The 23,892-nt window shown below is 40.2% G+C and overlaps 1 protein-coding gene across 2 annotated transcripts; it reads right to left on the bottom strand.

Annotated features, from left to right (window-relative positions):
- Positions 1-5,078: 5,078 nt before the first annotated feature.
- On the bottom strand, positions 5,079-22,184 carry ap1m1 (adaptor related protein complex 1 subunit mu 1). 2 transcript variants are annotated; one of them, XM_026150077.2, is made up of 12 exons: positions 21,967-22,184; positions 21,072-21,228; positions 20,903-20,970; positions 20,677-20,807; positions 17,543-17,690; positions 17,234-17,360; positions 16,690-16,832; positions 14,184-14,255; positions 13,711-13,869; positions 13,302-13,427; positions 6,299-6,374; positions 5,079-5,881 (listed from the first exon to the last, which is right to left on the bottom strand). In XM_026150077.2, exons 1-12 carry the CDS (start codon positions 22,006-22,008, stop codon positions 5,859-5,861), a joined length of 1,272 nt encoding a protein of 423 aa, XP_026005862.1. In that variant the 5' UTR covers positions 22,009-22,184; the 3' UTR covers positions 5,079-5,858. The 2 variants fall into 2 exon arrangements, with proteins under 2 accessions (XP_026005862.1, XP_080148871.1); XM_080292745.1 differs by lacking the exon at positions 21,967-22,184 and having other exon boundaries at positions 20,677-20,806; positions 20,901-20,970; positions 21,072-21,134.
- Between the last annotated feature and the right edge of the window lie 1,708 nt (positions 22,185-23,892).

Here is a 23,892-nt window from a genome sequence, read left to right as displayed (position 1 = left end):
AAGGTGAGAGACTTTACTGGTGGTTACTGGGACACTTTGCATGCCTGAGAAAGGATTGTCCTCGTTTTGACGTCACGCGAGGATCAGAGTGCTCAAGTGACACGAGAGGGTTTCCCTCGGTTGCCAGGCACCGGGCTTCCGTGTGTGGATAAACACGGGTTTCCTCGTGGCACACCTGTGTTTGAAGTTGACACTGCCACGCTGTCAGACCTCTACCTGTTGCTTCATCACTCTTGAGTAACCATAGTTATTTTCCATTGCATGTAGCAGTAGGGTATTTGCCATAAAATCAGTGTCAATAGTGTGACGCTGGCATGGCAACCAAAAAACACTTGAGGGGAAAGGTGAAGTTTTATTTCAATCACATGTTGTTCTAATTATGCTATTATAGCAAGGCTTCATTTATGTGGTTTAGTCCCAGAGTTTTAAAAATGCCCTTATTTAAATAACAGGTGAACATTTATTCACCTGTTCAAGTAAAATCTCATTATCCAAAGTATCAAAGTCAGATATGATGAAAGAAGTTAAAGATCATGCAGAGTTTTGCTGGGTTTAGTTTGTCTGTTTGTTAGCAGGATTTGTATGACACATTTACACCAGGTGATTAAAGTCCCAACTTTGAAGTGATTAACTTCTGGAGACGATCCTGGAATTTTTTTTTTATGATGCAACATTAAGGCTGGATGATTTGTCATGTCATATCTTCACATATACATACATGTACTCAAGAAAACATCACAAACAAATCTGGATCCAGAGATCTTGTCCAGAGGCCACTGTAAACCTTGTTGGAAACATGCAGTCTTGGACTGCTCTTGTTTTAATAAATGTTTTGAAATGGTTTAGATCTACCAAATAAAGTACCAGAAATAAACATCTGCCATCACTTATGATCTCTTACATGTGCTCACTAATGTGTTTGTGATGAAGCCTTCATGAGCGCAGTGTAAATCATCCTTAAGAGTGATGGAAACCAGCTTAATCTGTAAATATAAACACTTTTTACATAAACTTTATTTTTAAAATGTATTTTTCTTTCTTTATCTTTTTTCTCTCAGCGGGTTTATAAATACTTACCTGAAAAACTCATATCAGTCTGTCTGACACCAACAACCATGATTCACTTAAATCACCTTAAATCTTCCCTGTTCTGATACTGCTGCGTGATTGGCATTAATTCAGTAATTCAGCATTTGTGATATTTGCATTAACTAGCATTTGTATATAGAAGTTGTGATTAGATTCTCCTATGAACCGGCTCACTCAGTTTAGCTCTTGTGCTACATAATGCCCAATTTGACCTCAGCGAGTCAGACTAAAACTGCTGCAAATAGAATAGAATAGCCTTTATTGTCATTGTACAGAGTACAACGAAATTGGAGTGCCACTCCCTTGGTGCAAGTTTCAATAATAAATATAAATGTAAAATATAAAAAGTACAAAAAAAACAATCGTAAGTACTCAAACAATAGTATGTACAATATATACAGGATAGCAGCATTAATATAATGACAGTATGAATAGCAGCATAATATCATGACAGTGACGGTATGGAATAGGTTCAATTGTTTTTGTGCTTATTTACTACGGTGATAGCTCTGGGAAAGAAGCTATCCCTGAATCTGTTTGTCCTGGTTTTATGTGACCTGTACCGTCGGCCTGACGGTAATAGTTCAAACAGTTGGTTGCTGGGGTGAGAGTGGTCCTTGATGATATTGCCAGCTCTGCTGAGGTACCGAGAGTTTGCAGTGACCTCCAGGCTGGGCAGAGAGCAGCCAGTGATCTTCTGGGCTGTGTTGATGACCCTCTGCAGTACTTTCCTGTCTGCAGCTGAGCACCCTGCATACCATGTTGTTATGCCGTACGTTAGGATGCTCTCTATGGTGGCTCTGTAAAATGTCACCAGCAGCCTCTCCTCCAGGTTGTTCCTCCTGAGCACTCTCAGAAAGTGGAGACGCTGCTGGGCCTTTTTAACCACCGCTGTAGTATTTGCAGTCCAGGAGAGGTCATCAGATATCTGCACGCCCAGAAACCTCATGGAGTGTACCCTCTCCACACAGCTCCCGTGAATGTAAAGTGGGGCCGGGTCTGCTCTGCCCTTCCTGAAGTCCAAGATAAGTTCTTTAGTTTTCGTGGTGTTCAGTTGGAGGTTGTTAACTGAACACCACTCAGTCAGTCTGTTGACCTCATCTCTGTAGTCCGACTCATCCCCCCTTGAGATGAGTCCAACCACTGTGGTGTCATCCGCGAACTTTATGATGGTGTTTGAGAGATGGGTAGGGGAGCAGTCGGATGTGTAGAGCGTAAACAGGAGGGGACTCAAAACACATCCTTGTGGAGACCCGGTGCTGAGTGTGATGGTGCTGGACCGGTGGGGGCCGAGTCTGACAGACTGTGGTCTATTTGTCAGGAAGTCCTTGATCCAGAGGCAGATGGGGGTGGAGAGTCCCAGGTGAGACAGTTTCTGGACCAGGATCTCCGGGATGATATGATTGAATGCTGAGCTGAAGTCCAGAAAGAGCATTCTCACATAGCTTCCGGTGCTCCAGGTGACTCAGCGCAGTGTGGAGCGCTATGGTGATAGCGTCCTCGGTGGAACGATTTGTCCTGTAGGCAAATTGGTGGGGGTCCAGAGTGGGAGGCAGACCGGCCCTGATGTGCTGACAGACCAGTCTCTCAAAGCACTTCATCACTACAGGCGTAAGTGCAACAGGCCTGTAGTCATTTGGGCTGGCCACAGCTGTCTATAAAATAAAATAATACAATTCTAAACAAGATCTACATAATAATAAAAAGAAACACCTTCAAATTTTTCACCTTTCAGTGTCAAAAAATGAAGCCGGTGTCAAGACTTTTACACATTTAATTCCTAGGATCTTTCAAAATAAAAGCATGTCTCAGTGTTTCTACATAGTGAAAAATACTAAATCTGACTAGAAATCTGTCAGCAAAACTTAAATTGTAAAAAAATAAATGTGGAAAATTGTGGAAAAACTTCTGGTAGCTAATTTCCCAGACTTTCCTGTAACTATAAAGCAGAACGTTTTTGTTAACTTTAAAAGAAAATGTCCTTTTTAAACAACACAAAAAACTGATGATCAATTGCAAAAAACAAAACGAAACAAAATAATAATAATAATATAAAAAAAAACCCTGAATTGCATTTGTTGGTAGTGAAAAAACAGGAACTTTTCTGAAAGTAAAACTCCAAAAAGTATGCCCTCAACATTTTCTTTTTTCTGTGTAATGGACCAGAATGAAGTCTCTGTAGGGCCATTTCTGGCCCCCGGGCCTTACGTTTGACGCCCCGCTACATGTATTACAGTTTGCAGATTACAATTAATCCACAATACCGCAACACACCCTGACAGATGACTTTTGTACTAAATAAACTAGCAGTTTAATTGTCATTCACTTGCCTGCCATCACCACGCCAGTGACAGCGATGCATTGTATTAAACAATTAGAAGTATTTATGAGTTTGCAAGCTGCACAATCAGTTATAATCTACCACTTGGCAGCTTGTTTGACACCTCTGAGTTTTCTTGTCTTTTTTTTATTTGTGAATTATTTATTTTTAGCATTTTACATGCATGTACTGAGTCTCAATATTCCACTTTCTACAAATTTGCTTTTTCAGAATTCCCTGAAGTGACACATTTTTAAACATAAATGAGGAAGCTTTGAGTTTGAGGAACATATTTTTATAACTCTGCGGTCAAACTTAGAGAAGAGTGCATGTTTGCATTAAATATTTGTGAACATGTGAGGGTATGCTTATTTTTTTATTTTTTGCAGCAACCAAACCTTCTGCAAGCAATCTTGCAACATGAGGTTATGTCAGGACTCCCTTCTGACTCGTCTCAGGCTGAATTTGCCTAATGAATGTGCCCTTCTCATCATGTGCCAAACGCTACTTTCACATGCACTGCCAAGTATCGCAGAAACTGTTCCCCAGTGAGTGAGAGTCAACCGTGAGTGTATTTTACCAACGGCTGTGCTGCAGAGATGTCATGACCTGGACTAAGAGGTGCTTAAATTATTAAGAAAGTAAGATCTGAAATAATTCCGGAACGAATAAACAGACCATCATGGAAAAATCTGTAGAACGCAGTTGTGAAACAACTCTAGACAGAGGTGGAGATAGGGAAGATAAAATTTATCTGATCTGAGAAGGTGTAATTACCAGTAACATACCTGCCGTTCTAAATAAAGATGTATATCAGACAAATATAAGGGTGTTGCATATAGAAAACAAAGCTCAAAGTCGAGATGCATTTTAACATATAAGATGTTATCTTGTGTTCTTGCAACTAAACGTCTGGAGGATGGAAAAAAACAGAGCGCTGGAGATAAGCTTGTATTTATAGTTCACACGGGTGAACATTAAACTTCATCTTGATAATTTCTCAAAAAAAATGAAAGTTAAAAAAACATTTCTGTCGGTGGATAATGATTCAGGTTTGTTCCCAGACTGTGAACACCTGCTGCGTAGGTGTTTCTCAAAAACAGGTGCCTCGAAAGAAAAATAAAGACAACTGGAATCTAAATGATAAAATCAAGTCTGGCCATGTTGCAGGTAATGTGGTCACTGCAACCCTCAGCACCTGCTCAGAGTGACTCACATGAATTAGGAGTATCACAGTCCCCTTACAAGACAAACTTAAGCAGTGACCTCATGCCACACCACTGCAGCTTGGCTTGGCGTGAACAATAAGTAGTCTGTGCCGGTCCATTCTACATTTCTCCTGAGCATGTCTGCGATCGCGGACCACAGTTTGAGTCACATCCTTTCCAGCTCTCCTGCTTGTTTACGGAGTGCTTGCACAGAGTTGCCTATGATATCATGGCGGCAGGGGTATTAAGAGGCGCACTGTTTGAAAAGATCTACAGGACCAGGGTGGAAAGAACCATCCAGAGTTAGCTACAACCACAGGTCTGATACAGGAAACCCCCTCGCCAAAGTTTTCCCTCAATTCAGCAATCCTCACTACTCTGCACGACAGGTGTTTGCATGTGACACTACGACAGCTCGCTGTGATGATATATACAAAATGACGCAAGCACACCATGGAACATTTTTCTCTAAATAGACATTTAATGGTTTAAAAGCGTGTAGGTACAGACAGAGGAAAGAAAAACAGCTGCTGGGGTGGGACGTAGGGATTTCTAATTGTTTACCATGCAACCGAACCTTACCGCATTTAATTTTTTGGGGGGGGGGAGGGAGTCAAACTGACCAACTAACAGCACAACAGCAAAGCAGGAAATCAACACTCTGGCACGTATCAATGGCATCACATGGAGAAGATGATACAAAACATGTTTGTTTTCAATTTACAGTTTGTTTCAACTAATAACACTGATCGTTAACATATAATAAAATATATACACATCGTCAACAAAAAGGAATTGTGGCAGAACAAAGCAGCTTCATACAAAAAACTTTTCAGGCTGACCGAGTGGGATGTTGACCTGTGTGTAGCTGATTACAGTAACGTTAAATTGGAAATGTAACACTTGGTTGTTTTTTTAACAAATCTGACCCACTGTGATAGATTGTGCACGACTCTTCGCTGCATCGGGTGATGTAAACACTCCTCCTGCTATACTTGACCTTCGTATCGGGAGCCACACTGAAGTGAAACAATCAATTTCGAACCTTGCCTATCTGAAGGCTCCGTCTAAGATTTGCATTGATCATAAACAAATGTAACATCAACAAATACAAAACTAAACTAAAAGGAGATACTGGCAATCCTCCGCTGTTACGACTGCCACCTGCCATTGATAGCACATTAGCGGCTCGACTCCACCCCGTCTGACTTCCACCTGCCCACTGCCGGCTGAGGCGCTGCCTACTGAGTCCGGAGCTGGTAATCTGGGAAGGAAATGAACAGGACTTAATCAAATGGGGAAAAAAAAAAAAAGAAGGGGGAATCTGAGAGAAATCAAGTGGAGGCAGCTGATGCTTTCCACCCAGAATGAATGGAATATGGAGGAAATGAGATGAGGATGTTTAGCAATTACTGGCAACATTAGCAAAAAGACCAACATGTGCAACCTTGGTAATCTCAGTGTGAAGATCGGGGAAGCTCGACAAAGAAAGTTCACTTTCTCACATTTTGCAGGACGTTGCCACATTGCCTCGTGTACTACAGCGTATCCCCTTTTCATAGAACTGCATGGGTGCAAGGTCAGTTCCCACCACATTGCACTGCATTGCCTAACTGTTGCATAATACCTGCACATATGGGCACTCAGTATCTCATAACAGCACCAGTGTGAAGTGACCTACCTCCGTTTTGGGTGATGTAGCGCACCCACGGCAGGGCCTGATATCCACTCTTCTCAATGATCTTGAGGTAACGCACCTATGAGGAAGAAAAAAGAAAAAGCAGCTGATATAAATATGGTTGAAATTTAAAAAAAAAAAATATATATATATATATATATATATATATATATATATATATATATATATATATATATATATATATATATATATATATACGCACACATACACACAGAGGGGTCAATAATACGGTGTTAAAGTTCTAGAGTAATGTACTATTCTAGAGTATATTCAATGAATCATTTCCTCATAAAATTATTTGAGATATTAAAAAAATACTTTTACGTTTATCATCTAACCTGCACTCGGGCATCTAACTATAATCTAACTATGGCTACCATCCCAGTATGAACCTGGTAAGGACAAGCTACAAAACAAAACAAAAATCACACCTACAGGAAACTGACAGCTGACACTTCACCTAAGATACAAGCCTGTGAACTCTACAAAGAATGATAGCACCCAGAGGAAGTGAGTGCATTGAAAAGAAGAAAAAAAAAAAGACAAAACAACGTAAACTGCCTGCTTGATTTCTAACCGAGGTGCACCCTGGACAGGTTGCCGGTCGCAGGAGACCGACCCTGAGAGAAAGACACTCATTCACACTCGAGTTCACACCCAGTGTCAGTTCAATTCTAAGTGCTAACCGCTGCACCACCACACCGCCCTATTCTAAAGATGTGGTTTTATTTCCACCCAACATGCACTTATTGTTCCATTTGCTGTTTTTATAAAACTGCAACGTATGTTTATTTCTCGAATCTTGAGAAATAAACAGTTATTTCTCATAACAGCTGCACTACTTTGTTGCTCACTGGGCTTCTTGAAGAAGCATATTTAAGAGTTTAATGGCAAACCTAAAGGTTTCAGAAACATATATATATAAAACATATACATGTATAATTCTTTTATTGAATGCATTTTTTTTAAAAATGTTTTACCCACAACGATAATTGGCATTTTCTCCAACTGCTTTCTGCATAATAGCAAGTTACCAAGCACCCGTTGCCTCTCTAAGCAGCAGGTTGATAAGCGCTCAGCAGTCGAGAGATATGCTTTTAAGGCCGTGGTGAGCTGTGAGTTGTAGTAAAAGTTTTGTTGTTGATGAGGAAGCTGTAGTATGAGTCACACAGAGAAGAGGGAAGCGACTACAGAACAGCTTTCAAGGGAGACACAAAAATAATTTACATAACTGTATTTTTGTAAGTCCTGGGAGCAAAAAAAAAAAAGAGAAAAAAAAGGGGGAAAAAAATTCCACATCAGCACTATTGAGATACAACTTTCACAAGTCATTAACTGATATTTCACCAACCCAGTGTTACCACAGAGTTGATTTTCGAGAAGAGAGGCTAAAAATATCACTTCGTCTTCACTATATGTCCATCTTTGATTGCACACATGTTTTTTTCCCTGGACAGGTGTGGGAAATGACACTGGCACAGTGTGTGTGTAAAAGTTTTTTTAAATGCTGAAATAGTTCACTTCACTTATCTGAATAATATCACAACAACATACCACAATGCAAGCAGAATTTCATGGTAATTACATGGTAAATACTGTGTAATTGGCACATCTAACACACAAAAAAAACAATATGCGGTGTCATAATTTGCAGGGATGAGGCGCAAAGCCATCTTGAAGCTGACATGACCCCCGCTCTGGGAGACGTCACCATGTCATGGCTCTATCATGCCAGTTCCCAGCTAGGAGCCGGATATACGGCGCAGGAATTTGCGGGTCAAGTGGTGGCAGGGCTCTGGTGAGGCCTCGGTACTGGCCGCCTTGTTATTACCTTCCAGTACACAGTGAGGTCAGAGCGAGAGAGCGCCGTGGTCACCAGAGACATGACGACAAGCGCATAGACGTGGGATCACCGAGTCTGCCGGCACAGCACTTCTCCTCGAACGCTGCAGCCAAACATGCAGTCGGCCTGACCGTGGGTACGCAGTCAGCAAAACGGCACCAAAAGCCATCCTCCGCAAAATATCATTATGGCTTGTAAGATGAGAAGGGGAAAGGAGGATGTTTGTTGTATCTAGTTTGGTAAGTACAGACTGCATGTGTGGTCTGCACTTATCAGGCTTTTGGTAGAAGTTATGGCTCAGAAACCATCTGCCAGCATGTTTGGGTTCCTTCGACTTCACCTAAAGAAGCACAATTTGAAAATATTACAGCAGCTCTGCTCTCACTGCCACTCAGCCAAAGTGTGGGGTTGCTCCATTTTCTAGTTAAGTTTATAAGGTGGAGTTACGTGCATCACACACACTTCACATGTGCGCTTCCCTACACTTAGTGGTAGAGTTAAGAGGAACTTTCTCATGCTTTGATATTTACATGTGTCTAATTAAGATTCACGGCCTCTTCTCACACGTAGAGAGTGGCGTTACTGGCAGCATTTGGGTCTGAGACCCAGTCTGCCGTTGCCCTGTAATAAGGGAAAGGTTACAGGCTTGAAACAAGAGTTTGATGGGAATATGGCTCTTAATAGGTTCCCTCTAAAATAGTGGGTGCACCACGGTGTCAATGCAAACGTGGGGACGTTTCTCAAGCTTCTGGTCTCCCAATCAAAGCTCTGTACTTTGAAGACCTTTCAATCACTGATTCTAACACTTTGTTTATATGTTCTAAACATGTGCAGAGCAGTTCATTGCATTACTAAATTTAAAACAAGTCTTTATAACTTCTCAAATTCGACTACAACTTCCTTTTTCTCTCAATATTACAAATCAACCAAAGTGTAAAGTACAAAATGTTTTTTGAGTGATCATCTGAACAGTCTGATAAAACGCTGCAAGCAGCCCCACCTTGCAGGCAAACTTAATGAATCGGTTGAAGCTCAATGTGCAACCTGCAGCACTCAGCTGAAGTACGTTAGGTGTAAAAATCCCTGGGGTGCTTTGTGGCTTTCAGATTCAAACCTTTTCAGGTGGCTTCCTTCCAGGAAGTTACAAATTAAGCCGAGAAAGAAAAAAACGATCTTGACATTTGTTCACGGTGGAGTTTCATAGATAATCACGTTTTTTGAGTTGTGGTTTAGCGCTACATAGTTTTGCGAACACAATTATGTAAAACGAACATCTCAGATGCCTTTGCAGGTTTTGCAAAAAAAGAAAAACTGAATACTGCCCTGCAATTAAAAGTTTACTGATCACCATCAGCACGATCTTTTTAATTCCAGGATTATACTTGCAACATCCAACATCCACCCCATCGCTCCAATGTCTGCCACTTATCTGGATCCAGCTATCTAAGCAGAGCCAACTCTCCCCAGCCACCCAGAGAGACATAATCTCTCCAGCATGTCATGCGGTCTCCTAGCAGTTAGGGAAGCCCCTAATACTTCAACTCAGAGGCCTCCAGATGGCATACCAAGCAGATGACTGGACCACCTTAACTGGCTCCTTTCAATGTGGATGATCAGTGTTTGACTCACACTCTCTCCCAGTTATCAAAGTTTCTCGCTCCATCTCCAAGCGTGAGCACACACTACAGAGGAACCTCATTTCTGCTGTTTGTGTTTGCGATCTCATTCTTTTGGTCATTACTCAAACTTGTGGCCATACGTGAAGTTAGAAACATAAACTGATCAGTTCAGCCACATCTTTGAGCACTCTGTGCACCACAACAGTCCGTCATATCGCTTTACTCCCCACAGATCCTGGATTAATCTCCCGCTCCACTCTCTCCGCACTAGCGATCGAGACCACGACATGCTCCAGCTCCTCCGTCTGACTTTAAATGCAATAAACAAATGTAAAGAAAATAAGAGGCGGTGGATATGGACCACTTTATTCTCATCACTAGGCACAATTTCACTTCTGCAGGGTGTGTACAGATTAAAGTGATGAGAAAACACTTTTTTTCTGAGTGTGTTTCAGTCACCGAAGGTCACCAGTGTTTGAAGAAAACCACAAAAAAGAGGATTCATCTCCTACACTGATGCGCTATTCCACCGAAACAAAGAATATACAAACTGCAACTACAAATATCGTACTAAACATCACAGTTTAAATGTTGTTTGTGTGTGTGTTTTAAATAATTAATTACCATCTTACAGATGATGTCAGTTTTTAATGTAGGAAAAACACTTCATCCCATCACTGTGCAAAGCCGCCTGTGTTACTGCACTAATTCATACATTTGCTCTTATACCAGCATCTGTTCGTTTATGAGCAAACAGTAATTTAAAGGAAGGAACGAATGGGGGATTATTTCTTTCGGCTACCTAATTGCCACAGAAAACGTCAAGCATTCTTATACTGCCAAAAAGCAACCCAATTACAACTATCATGCATTTCAATTAAGTTCAGCGTCTCGTTTCCGAGTGGGCTGCATAATATCCGTAGAATTTAATAAAGTTTTATCGAGAACCATAGGAAATGTGGAGACGCTGGAAAATATGACCTTTTAGCTCTTTTAATGGGAGCCACAGAGAAAACAGTAATAAAAGTTCAGACGTAATTGAAATTGTGTTAGCAGCAGAGAGAGGAGTCTCCAGCAGTCTCAAAGAGTCAACTATAAGTTGATGACACAGCTTATTAGTAAGACTACACTTGTGGTTTTAAAGTATTTTCTGAAGAAGGACGTTTACATACGCGTCAATGCTTTGAGTTATAACTGACGCTACAGCTTTTGTGACAGCATGTCCTTGACTTACGTGTAACAAAAGACACACGCAGGGTTAATTATGTAACCGTCGTAGGTATATTACTTCCTTAATATACCTACGAGAGATTCGCCATGCCCTTCCCCACACAAGACTGTAAAAGCGATGAAACAGACACGTTCAGATGATTTCAGGTTCACGTGAAGGAGCGCATGTGTGAAGTGTCCAGACATGTACTGATGTCTGTGAAGGAATCAAGCCAGAGTGAGTAAGTGTGTTTGTGTTTGGCTGCCAGAGCTGGTTCTGGTGCAGCAGTGGCAGCAGATGAGTTCAGGTATGGATGTTCACACGCTTCACACGTGCTTTCCTTCCATCATTGTCCCACACTTCAGATTTGTAATACATTAAGTTTCGATAACCGTAAAAAAATATATATACATTTCCGCCTTCAGTTCTCAGATCCTACATGGACATACCCCACCCTCACTGGGTGAGTTCAATATTCATGTTAAAACTGAATATTAGTGAACAGGTGTTATTAGCTGCCTTCAGCTCATTTAAAAGTCACCTCAAGTGACGGCTAAGAACAACCAGACCCTGAAAAGGATAAGCGGAAGCGAATGGATGGATGGATGGATGGTACATTGTCTGATGTTGTGTTATTGGTTTTATCTGACCTGCTGTTAAATAAATACATTCAAAACCGGTTTTTAACCCGGTGACAGTTTAGATCTTTATGCTCTCTTCGTGATACAGTGGTACCTTGTTTATCGCGGGAGTTCAAACCTTCGTAGAAAAATAAGCCCAGTACTATAGAATGAAACCAAAGATCAAACCCTGTTTTCAGAACATGGGAATAAAGCAGCTGCGAGAGAATTCAACATTAATGAATCAATGGTACGGAAGTAAAGGAAGCAAGAAGAATGAGTTGAGTAACGTTTGACTTATCTGTTTTGTTTCGCTTAATGCGCCTTATAATCCGGTGCGCCTTATGGTCTGAAATATACGGTAACTTCTACCTTCCGCAGCTACCGCAGGCGTCTTTGATGGTGCAAAATGTTTCATCGACATTGTTGTGTTAGTTGGGAGAAAACTTACAAACATACAGTGCAGCACTTCAGAGTCTCACTGCTAGCGATCGCAGATTTATGTAAATTTGACAAGCTGAACGCATTCTGTACTGTACAGGAGACACGGCACGAGATTGATTGACAATAGTCTACAGCCAATCAGGACGCAGAAAACAATGTGCTGTAAAAAGGCGAAACCGCGTTATAGTGAGGGACCACTGTATATGCCAATGACTAATGTACAGAATGACAGTCATAATGAAATGTTGAGGAAAGAGAAACGGACAGCCTGACAAACAACCTGAAAACAGCATAAAATAAGCAAAATGTGTGTGTGTGTTTTCTTTTCCTAAGACAGTTAGGCAGTGGCATTGATGTCTGGCCCAACATTCTTTAAAAAACAGCTTTTACAATGTCAAGTTTAAACATCTGACCCCTAAGAGTATCCCTAAGGATATTTCAGGAGCTCTTGCTTTAGATAAAAAGTACAACGCTAAATTACCTGTGGCTGGTGTAAAACTGAGGTATAATTGTGCAAATGTACCTGCGGAAACACTGTTATTTTCATTGGAGGCCATAATATGATATTTTCAAATGAAGTTTGTCAAGTCGCCATTGTTTCCTCACATCAAGACATGGGAAAACGCTACACATATAATCACAGGACAACTGTGATTATACAGTATGAGCAGAGTGCATGTGTGTAAGTCTGCGGCGAGCAAGAGATTTCATTTAAACATGGAGCAGAAATGAAGCCTAAACATTAGCTTCTGTCTCAGTTTCAGGTCAAAGGCAATCAAAATCCAATGAATCTACTCACCTGCTAACAAGACTGACATTTTATATCATTGTTATTAACAGAAAAGCAGAGGGCCAAGTTCAACTTGATGAGCAGTTGCCGTCTGGTTGGCTCAATGCTAGAAATTTCTTAACCACACAGGGAAGCTGACTGTTTAGCAGTGCTCCCTTACTGCCCCCTCTGGCTAAAAACAGGACCGACGTGGATTGTTTGAATTCCAGCTGTGGAAACGGGGACAGCTGTGTGATGTTGCTACATACCAAGAATTCTAAACCCAAAATAATAATCAAAACCGCAGGTGTAAATAAGCAGCATTTGGTTCAGCATGCTTACAGACAGTATGTCACAAAGGGATGATGAATACATTTTTACTGTATGAACAGAGACAGTGTTTGTTTTTTGTTTAACAGCTTGTTGTTTGCTTAGGGTTGACAAGTTATTTGAGAAACCGCCGCTCGACGGAGATCATACCTGGATGCCTGAGGTAGTGAAGTATGGGATCTCAAACTTGACACTGATTGGTGGTTTCCCCTCCTTATCTTCAGCCTCTACGCTCGGGAGGCCGAAGTGGGCTCGCATCAAATACTCCTTTCCACCCTGTGAGAAGTTGCAACACAAGCTCTTTAATAAAAGACGAAAACAAACTATAAATCTACTGTGTTTCAGCTTGTAAAAGGAAAACCAGATTGTATAAAGGCCCACAGCTGCTCCGCGTTGTTTTAGAGAAGTATAATTACAATCTGCATGTTTTTATTAACAATAAAAACCAGAATTGTGTAGCTTTATAACATAAGCAAACTACCATCCAAAAGCCTAGGGTAATATTACACAATTTCTGCAACCGTATGTATGAAGCTCGTGAATCACAGTTTCTGCTCACAGGGAAAGACTTGATTGACCAGACGATCTCACTGTTCTCAGGCACCCACTTCACACTGCCCACTGTGGTCTTGAATTTGGGTGAGTCAGCGTCCGTTGGCACGGGAATGTGAATCTCTACGTTGTTGGCTGTGGAACGCCTCTTGAACTGACTCTTTGCCTAAGAACCAAAACAAGCAGGTCAAGTCTAACACGCTGCTCTGCCTAAACAGGGTATTAAAACAGGGCTTAATTTAATGCGCATTTAAAACCTTAATAGTCAGAGTTACCACGCATGACAACATGATACAGTACATAAGCAGCCTGATCATAATTGCTGTATGCTTTGCCTGACTGAACATATAGAAGCTTAAGCCAGGCTGAGCTCCAATCATTTGTAACTCCACTTAAATTTTTCTTTAAATCTGACAGCAATAATAGTTCAGCTACACATGACGCGGGCAACTAAATGTACCCACTGAAAAAGCTTCCAACCTTAATCATGTACTCAATCCGACTGTGAGAGTGCTTCTCGATAACAGACTCAATCCAGATCAGGGGCTTCACCTGAAACAGAAAAACCACATCGATTTTAAGTGCACAAATGTCGAACGCACCACTTTAAATAACACATGACTTAGTCGCCACCCAGAGGGCAGCAGGTGTTACTACAGCAACCGAATATAAGTCATTTTGAGACTAGCTTGTACATTTATTTTGTTTCTACAGCAACCAGCAAAAGATACTCATATACTCATGCTGCAGTGGTGTCGGCTGTATTGTGTGAAATCTTGTAAAGGAAAATTAGGGAGAAACAGAGATTGCTCAAAACTTTGGAGTGACTTTGCAATCTGCGTTATTATGTAACTGCTTCTTGGTATATCCTTTTAAAATAGACGGTTACATCATCAAGTTACAAGAGACTGAACTTTAATCTTGTTTGATCAACTTTAATGTTTCCTTTGTATTTTTGTACCTTACGATATAAAGCGCTTTCGAGGCAACTGTTGTTGTGATTTGGCTCTATATAAATAATCTTTATTTATGAACTATGCCCAGCAAGCACAGATCTGGATTTAAAATGAACAGGTTTGTATTTTTTGTCCACACGCAGACAGCCTTCGTGCTTAATCTGACGCACATGTTATGGTATAGAAGCAGGTATAATATGGAAAAACCAAAGTATAAAAGAAACCATCCTTCAAACAGTTTTTACACGTATACGGTAAAGGGCTTAAAAGGCATAAAATAAAATACAGACAATTTAAAAAGTATTAAGAAGCTTAGCTGAGTAATATAACCAAGAAAAATTGCTTCTTAGATTAACAATTTCAGTTCTGCGCGCTGCAGCTCCTTGTTAACTAAAACTGAAAGACTTCTGCTCAACTACACCACTTCCTTTCCGGCACGCTTACTGGTAAAACTGTTGTGAAACACTTATAGAAACCATGAACCGAGTCCAAACTGGCAGAACATTGTAAGTCTGCCTATAGATTACCATTTAACTCAACAAATGCAATTTATCAGTTCCTTTCATCGAAAAAAGTTTGTCATTTTAAACGTTTTTTGAGAGTAGAGGATGATGGTTGAGCTCTTATCTGCTCTCTTTTTGTTTTTTGAGAGTGTTTTTTTCCCCTTCAGAAAAAAAGCACAGTTAAACACTATTCATAACACACGCCTATGTGTGACAACCACAGACCAAGTACTAAACCGTGTGGTTGTGTTTCACCTGTTTTCTTCTGTGGTTATCACAAACATTGATGAACAGATGAGGTACTAGTCTAAGCTGCTGGCTCATGAATACAGGCGTATTTACCCCATATGTGTATTTGTACAGGTATATAATGACTTTAATATATTCCCTTTGGGGGTTTTTTTTCTTTTCTTTTTTTTTTCCTTTCTTTCTTTTTTGTTTGCTTTGTTATGTTTTATGCTTTTCTTGATAATGAATAAAACTGTTTAAAGAGAAAAACATTGATGAACAGATGAGGTACTAGTCTAAGCTGCTGGCTCATGAATACAGGCGTATTTCTGTATACAAATAATTCTGCAACAAACCCCCCACCGTCGCTACCACCCCGAAACAGCCTTCTCCCAAAGGAATTCTATTCAAAATATTTTTAACCTGTTTTTTTATATTAGTTCTGGTTCAAATTCACTTTACTTAAAATATCTATTTTAATCAAACCAGAAATAACAGAAAAACGCAAAGACTCGCATAACATAAAGTATATGGGAAAATAAAGCAACACTTACTTAACTATAAGCAGACCAATTGCGTAGTTGCCCCCTACAGGCCCATTTTGAAAGGAAAAGCCCAACATAAAACATTTTGAAATGGGTTTTTTTTGTCCCCCAAAAAGAAGCAAGCAAACACTTTATCTTCTTGGTAATTAAAAACACTCACTAAGGTGACATTAGGAGGCTTTATAGCAGAGGTTCTCATACATTTTCTGGAAAGCTTCCACTTCAGATGCAGAAAATGCTCCTTAATTTCTATCAAGCTGAATTTCAGTGCAATAATCGTCACAAAGCAGCATCAGCAGTAACAGTTTTTAGTTTACATAGAATCAAAAATCTCTTCATTCAAATTTAGTTTCACTACTTGGTCACCCACGCTCCACCTGCAGTGGCTCTACTGCCCACCTGTAGGGCCTGCCCCACGGTTTATGAACCACTGCTTTAAAGAGTAAATGTAATTTGATTATTTCCACAAGTGGCTTCAGCTTAAATGATGAGATCAGATTTCAGTAGTGAATTCTATGCACGACCTCATTTGATTTGAAGCAGTAAGCAGATCCGCATGTTCACGTGTACACAGTCTTCATTCCAATCAGATTATCTGTCTGGATTCCTTTAATATACGCCCAGTTCTTTCACTGTTACAGCACTATGTATGTATGTTCACTGCATGTCCGTTTGCAGGTGTGTCAGACCCTTTCGGAGCCTTCCTCTGGTTTGGACTCTAACTACTCAACTTGTTCAGCCACATATTACTCACGTGAGTGTTGAGGCGGTAGGACATGAGCTCAAACTCTCCGTCGGGAGGAATGAAGGAGATGGTGCGGTCGTTCTCAAAGCGAGACAGACGGACACACTGGTGAAACTTGACATCCTCCAGCTCTACTGATTTACTCTTCCCTCCTGCAAATACAAGCATCAGAGGCGATTTAACGCGATTAACCAAATTAGCATGAATCAGGCACAGACTAAATAGTTGTTCTAAATAAAATGCGATTTTCCACATGGTACGGCAGGCTGTCAACCAATCAGAATCTCAGTGGCTTGGCTCAGTTCCTTCTGTCAATGTGTCAAAGTATCCTTGTGCAAGATACCGAACCCCGAGTTCCCTCCGATGCATCCATCAAAATGTGAGCGTGTGTGAACGTTAGATAAAAGCGCTTAGGTAAAGAACTATGTGTGCTTAAATGACAGAAAAGCACTGTCATCTGGTTATTTTTACATCTATTATTACATCAACTATTCATTTATTGCTCGAAAGCTTCAATGCTTTTTTTTTTCTTAGCAGCAAAGAAACAACTCACGTCCAGTGTTTTCAAACAGAACTTTGTCGTTCAGTCCGAGCCGTAGCTCGGGCATTCCAGAAAGGAAGACGCGCATCTTTATGGAACCAACAATCTCGCTACGGAGAACATTGCCGTTGGCACTAACCTGAAAGACAGTCAATGAGTAAAGAGGAACAGATGAAAGCACATATTAGCGATCAAAGACTGTACACACAAAACAGCAAGCTGGACAGTCGGAATGCGCTGTGACGCACCGGGAGAGGAAGTTTACAAACACTCTGACCGGCATTCCTTATGCAACTCGGGCCTTCTAAAACAAGTTCCTACCAGGAGGTTCACTGACTCAATGACGTCCAGGAAGACCTCATTTTTCCTGTACTTGATACCCTCTGACCTCCAGGAGACAGCGTTGGTGACTGTGGCGGGGGGTCGCGGGGCTCCAGTGTCTAGCTTGTGGCCCTCCTGAGTTATGTATCTGAGAGACAAAAAAATGTAAACAGGAGAAAAACCTGAGAAAAGGGGAAATTAACTGTCTGAGATGGCGAGTTCCCAGAAAACATCAAAGAAGAACAGAGATTGTTGATTTTATGAGGGAGGATTGTCTGACTTATTACTGTACTCATGTGGGGGAAATCCAGAGTTGGTTTGCTGCACGTCTACATCACTCACTTTTGAAAGACTAAACGGTCATTTACAGTCGTTTATGGTGATGACAGTAAGATCTTTTTGACTTGTAGGTATGCAGAAATGACGGGATAATACCACAAGGGAAAGCGCAAACTGTAAAAATCGGACATAAATAAATAAAACAATCAAATATGCTTTTTAGCACAGTGATTTGCACTGATTGAAAACCTGAGAAAATGTCATCAGGAAATTAGCAGTTAAAGCAGTAATGATTACAAATGACAGGAATTTGGCTGCATTCAGCCGCAGGTAAAACGATCTCTGTTTAAGATCTACTGTTTTTTCTACTGAGATTAGATGCACTTTATTGTTTGAGTGATTACAGTGTTTTTTTATTCAGGAAACTTCGGGGCTGTTGGTTTTTTTGTACTACGAAGGTCAATCACTTCTTAACAGGTTACGTAGCCAGGGTAACTTGTGCTGCGAACCAAACCTGCCCCAAAACAGGTTATGTCTGAGATTAAAGACCAACCTGAGAAATCCTCACCTACTGACCAAGCCGGTCTCTGGAAATTAGCGTCAGCATTCCTTAAAGACCCCTTATATTTCTGTGCACGTATAGTAGGAGCATCAAAAGTATTTTTTTTTCCTTACATGCCATTTTATTCCTTGATTTTTTCCCCCTATGATCCTAAAACTTGATACCCATTTGTAGGCATACGTAGGTTTAAGGCTATGTTTGAATTTCATTTTTGATTTTATTCACTGCTCGTTCTCAGCCAGCAGCTGAAAGGATAAAACTGTCTGTTAAACATTAATTTAATGAAATACTCAATTATAATCCACCAGATTCTCCTGCGTCATAATGACAAACATCCAGCTTTCAAATAGGATCAACTTTATTTATAAAGCAAATCTTGACCAAAGCGCTTAAAGGGCTCTAACATTCGCACGGTGCTTTTAATACTAATCTACTGTACAGTGGTTTTCCTCTCACACACACACACACACACCCACGGCTCTCGCTCAGTTAGCTTTGTAATAGCCTGCCGACGTGTCTGCAGCAGCTGTGTTACTTTCAGTCTGTATCATGTGCTTAACGTCTTTGCATTTTTCCCATAGTTACGTTTTATCTACCGTTACAGATTCCTCAGCCTCTCGTCACATGCTTCCAATAATGCCCGATTCATGTCAACACATAGGGGAAAGTCTGGCTTACTGAGCAAGTTGATAACTGGCTTCACATGACTGCTTATCACGATTGCTAATGTTATGGTAAGTGAATCCAGATAAGGAAGAGATAGCCTGGCTTTGTTGAACTCATTGTGTTTGAGGCCCAGTTGTTTATCAGCAACAGCTGTCTTAGTATGGTTAGCTCAAAAAGCACCCTAAAGTTAATTTCCAATAATCTTGTCGTTTATTCAGGCAGCACAGTGATTCAGCGATTAGCGCTGGTTCAGGCTCAGCTGGGCGCATTCTGTGTATGTTTTCTCTGAGTGCTCCAGAGACGTGCGGTATGATCTGGACAGGTCACCAGTCCATCACAGAGACATCCAACCATTCAAACTTACATTGACACCTTAAAGCCAATTCAGAATCACCAGTTAACCTAACAAGTTAACAACCTAACAAGTTAACAACCTAACAAGTTAACAACCTAACAAGTTAACAACCTAACCTATGTCTTTTGGACTGTGGGAGGAAGGCTCCACACACGAGCCAGTCAGCAGGTGAACTGAAACCCAGAGCCTTCTTCTTAAACTGAAATAAACTGGTTTCAAAAACATTTTCTTTTTGATTAACTTTGCAGCTGTACAGATGTCAGACCTACACTGTAAAGTGCAGCATTATATCATGGAGATTATTTTGTCTTTTATTACAAGCCCAATTCTAAAAGTTGGGATGCTGTGTAAAATATAAAACCCCCCAGAATGCAGCGATCTGCAAATCTCATAAACCCACATTTTATTCACAACACAACGTAGAAAACACACCAAAGGTTTAGCTCTGAGTGAATTTGATGGCAGCAATAAGTCGAAAAATAAAGTTGGGATGAGGCAACAAAAGAGTGGGAATTAAGTGGCACTAAAAAGAAACGTCTGAAGGAAAATTTTGCAACTAATGAGGTTAACCGGCTACATGATCAGGTATTAAAAGAACATCATAAAAACACAGAGCTTGTCTGACATCATCAAACTCAAAATTTTAATTTCAACCTTTTTTTTCTTAAGATTTTCACAGATTAAACATTTGGTAAGAACCCAGATTTTCCTGTGAATAAAATCTGGGTTCATGAGATTTGAAAAAAATCACTTTTTACTATCTTGTTTACATTTTACACAACATTTCAACTTTTGGTTAGCCCTCCCAATTGTAGGATTCAGGGGTATCAATCAATACTGGTATCAATGAAAGACTATTAATAAGTTTTCAGTCTTGGATGAGTACCTCAACCTGCTCTGTATACCTCATTGAAAACAGACTAGGTTCACGTTTAGAGAGTCTGCCATGTTGTATGGTTTCTAAAGAACTTTTTCGTAGCCACCACAACCTCTCCTACACACATTTAAAGGGTGAGCCCAAGGGTATTCATATGGTTGCGATCTGCAGTTTCACCACTAGATGGCAGTAATTTGCTTCTTATAACTGTTACAGTATGCTAGGAGCCCCATGACTTTGCTTATATATGTTTTAGTTATGAATAACTAAAATGTTATTTTACACATTTGAGTTTCTTTGGTGTAAGAATAAAAATGGACCCATGACCCTGAAAATCCAGCACTTATGAACCCTCATGTTACCTGCAGTGAGACAGCAGCTAAGAGGATACTCACTCTTGGAGAATTTTGCTGTCAGTGGTCTGAGGATAGCCAAAGTCCATCAGCTCATCCATGAGCTCATATATGATAACAAAGTTGTCTCTAATGCTCTCCTCCTCTAATTCTTTGAAATACTCTGAAAAAACCTAAAACAACACAAATAAACACGTTGCACTTGTAGCAAAAGTATATGCATGTGTTATTGTTATTAACTAAAAGCTGGTGAATAATTAAATCATACCTGAACAATTTTGTACAAGAAAGAGAAAACCAGGGAGACGCTGGCATTTTTTTTGGATGTTGCAACCACTGATGTGGCGTGTGTTAAGAAGTGTAACTACAGGACAGAGAGTAAGTACAACACGTGCACACCGTAAATGTTGATGTGTTTTGAGGATTAATAAGGATACAGTAGAGATTATTGTGTTTGATCCACATGAAACGGACGCCGCCATGAGCCAGAATTGGTGATAGCGTGCCCTCTTCCTCTTTGTCCATCAGAAGGGTCATGAAGTGCTCAATCTCTGACATATCCACATCTCCCCGATAATTTCGGCACACCAAGACCTGAAAGAGAAAAACAGCAAATGTGCAGCTTTCATTAATATCAGTAAGTCACTGTATTTTCACATTAAAGCTCAAAACATGCGTTGCTGCCCAAAAAAGAAAAGAAAAGGCATGAGTATATTCACTGTATCTCAGAATGTATGTAAAGCCAGGGCAGTATATAGCAACAATATCATCATAACAACAGATATTTACATCTCCATATGTGCAGGCAATCTCCTTCACACCAAACACTTAAAGTTTTTTTTTTTATTTAAAAGGGATTCACGTGTTATTATTACACCTGCAAGGCTAAAGCAGAGACGTGGGTGGAAACTAAATACAGGTAAACCTGATACCTTAGGAATTTTTCATGCCCTTTATGTCTTTTCCACTTTTCCATTGATTTAGTCGGATTCAAAACCGACTGTTCGTGTAAATCACAAAGCATCATCACAAGCCCCCGGGCTGTAAATTCAGTGTACAACTCCCTGCTGCTAACAGCTGGTCCCCTGGCTGTTAGTCATCGGGTTACATTTTTATTCAACGCTATCGCCTGACATCACTCCAGGTGACACCTGTCATATAAATTGAAAATTGCTGACTTTCGTTACAAGGTAAACCCTCTAAATTGCAGTGTGAACCGTTGAAGATACGCTAGCTGCTCGCTGCAGACTGAGCCGCATTATAATCTGTCAAGCAAGAATGTGCTAGCTAGGCTAACCTTAGCTTAGCATCGCCCCTCCACTGTTACTTTACCTTTCCCTTCAAATCCAAGACGTACACGGCGCTCGCAGACATCTTGAACTTATTTACACGAGCCCAGCTAAGCTCGTTATCAGTTGATAATGTTGGCGAAAACTAGTTCAGTGCTAAAAATCAAAGAACAGACTTCCATTCATAATACTGAAAAGAAGAACACAACCCTTCCCCTTTTCTTAACACTCTACATTCGCAAGGAGCGCCCCCTGTGGAATGGGAGGGAGCACTACAAGTCTCTGGCATCTTTTTTTTTTTTAAACAAAAAACATTTTATGGTTAAGTCAGTAAGACAGGAACTTAATTTAGATCATTATTAAATAATCTATATGGTAACAACAACAACAACAATAATAAAATAATAAAATAATAATAATAATAATAATAATGACCTTTAAAAACAGGGCTTATGCTTAATTATCTCACCCTTTTAAAATAATTATTAGTCTTTGAGGTAACCAAACAGCCTGCATATAAGCTGGAGTCATGATGGAGTGTAAACCAATCTGGTGTGTAATCATGCCACTGATCATGCCACCTACTGTCATTGTTGTCATGTTCACATCCATGATAGAAACTGCTGCTCATGTCTTATCTCACTTTTGCTGACATGCTGTGAGATTCTTGATAGAATCTGAGAACACAACAAAAAGATCCGGAAGATTGAAACTGGCAAAGATGGCTAAATGCTGATTAGACATTTCCATGCAAACATGCCAGTATAAACATCTTAGCAATCTCATAGTTTCTGGTTTGTGTTATCCTGTATGCTGACACCAACTTTGCTTTAGTATTGTAGCTCCATCTTCTGGATTGATGTGTCACACATGTTTTACGATACATAATGATCACCACAAGATAGCACCGTTTTCAACTGTTTTAGTGTCCAACAGAATAAAGTGCAGCAGTGGGTCTTAATTAAATATGACAGCATCAAACAATTCAACATTTGTTATATAATAAAATACATGTTTTCATATTTATTACTAGTAAGTTAACTTGTCGATTACTTTGAATAGTTTAGATTTTAGGGGTGCACTGGTCAACACTGTCATCTCACAGCTTCAAATCTGTGAGGTTCCATATTCTACATTTGCAAAGACATGCATGTGAAGTTAGCTGGTGATTTTAAATTAGCTGCAGTTGTGAAGGTGACAGTTGGCAGTTGTCTGTGTCAGGCCTGTAATGGAGCGGCATAGGCTCCAGGCCTAAGAGGTTTCAGTTTAATTTCAGGCACTTGTGTTGGAAGGTGAATGATTTGCATTTCTGCTTAATTTCAAAGATCTGATGATGTCAAAATAGGAGTCAATACATGACACAACGAAAAGCTTTTATTTATAAACCATGGCTTTGTGCATATGGTTCCCTTAGGGTCACTTTAAACCACACCAACTGACTTCCTCAGAGGTGAAACACAAGGAGAAGTCCTGCTGTTTAATATACAAAAAATATAATGCTTATTAATGTGTCAGTGTGTCAAATTACAAAAAGCTACTGCAGTGATATTGGAAGCATTACAGGCTTAGTATTAAGATAACAGAAGCCTGAGAGCTTGTTCAAGTGTGCTAACCCAAACAAACACACTTGGCTAAATTTGCATTCCCAGCTAATAGAGGTAGCTGAAGAGAGGACAATACAAAAATGCATTGTGGGTGAAAATAAAGCTGTACACAGTCCCACTTTCTACTGGTTTTGCACCTCTGCCTTTGGTATGAAAAGAATCTCAGCTGTGGGTTTGAGCAGCCCGACTGTCATCCTAATGCAAATGATCATCGTACTAATTACAACAGCTGATGTGAAAGGATGAAATAGCATCCCAGCAACAAATACTGACATCATCAGAGGTTAAAACACCCATGAAACACAAGTAGAAGTCCTGCTGTTTCGTATCATCTAAAAATATAATGCTTATTACTGTGTCGGTTT

This window comes from Astatotilapia calliptera, chromosome 18 (assembly GCF_964374335.1).
Source record: "Astatotilapia calliptera chromosome 18, fAstCal68.1, whole genome shotgun sequence".
In the NCBI taxonomy this organism is placed as follows: domain Eukaryota; kingdom Metazoa; phylum Chordata; class Actinopteri; order Cichliformes; family Cichlidae; genus Astatotilapia; species Astatotilapia calliptera.
Note: the sequence above shows the minus strand (reverse complement) of the source record. Positions and strands in the feature narration are given on the sequence as shown.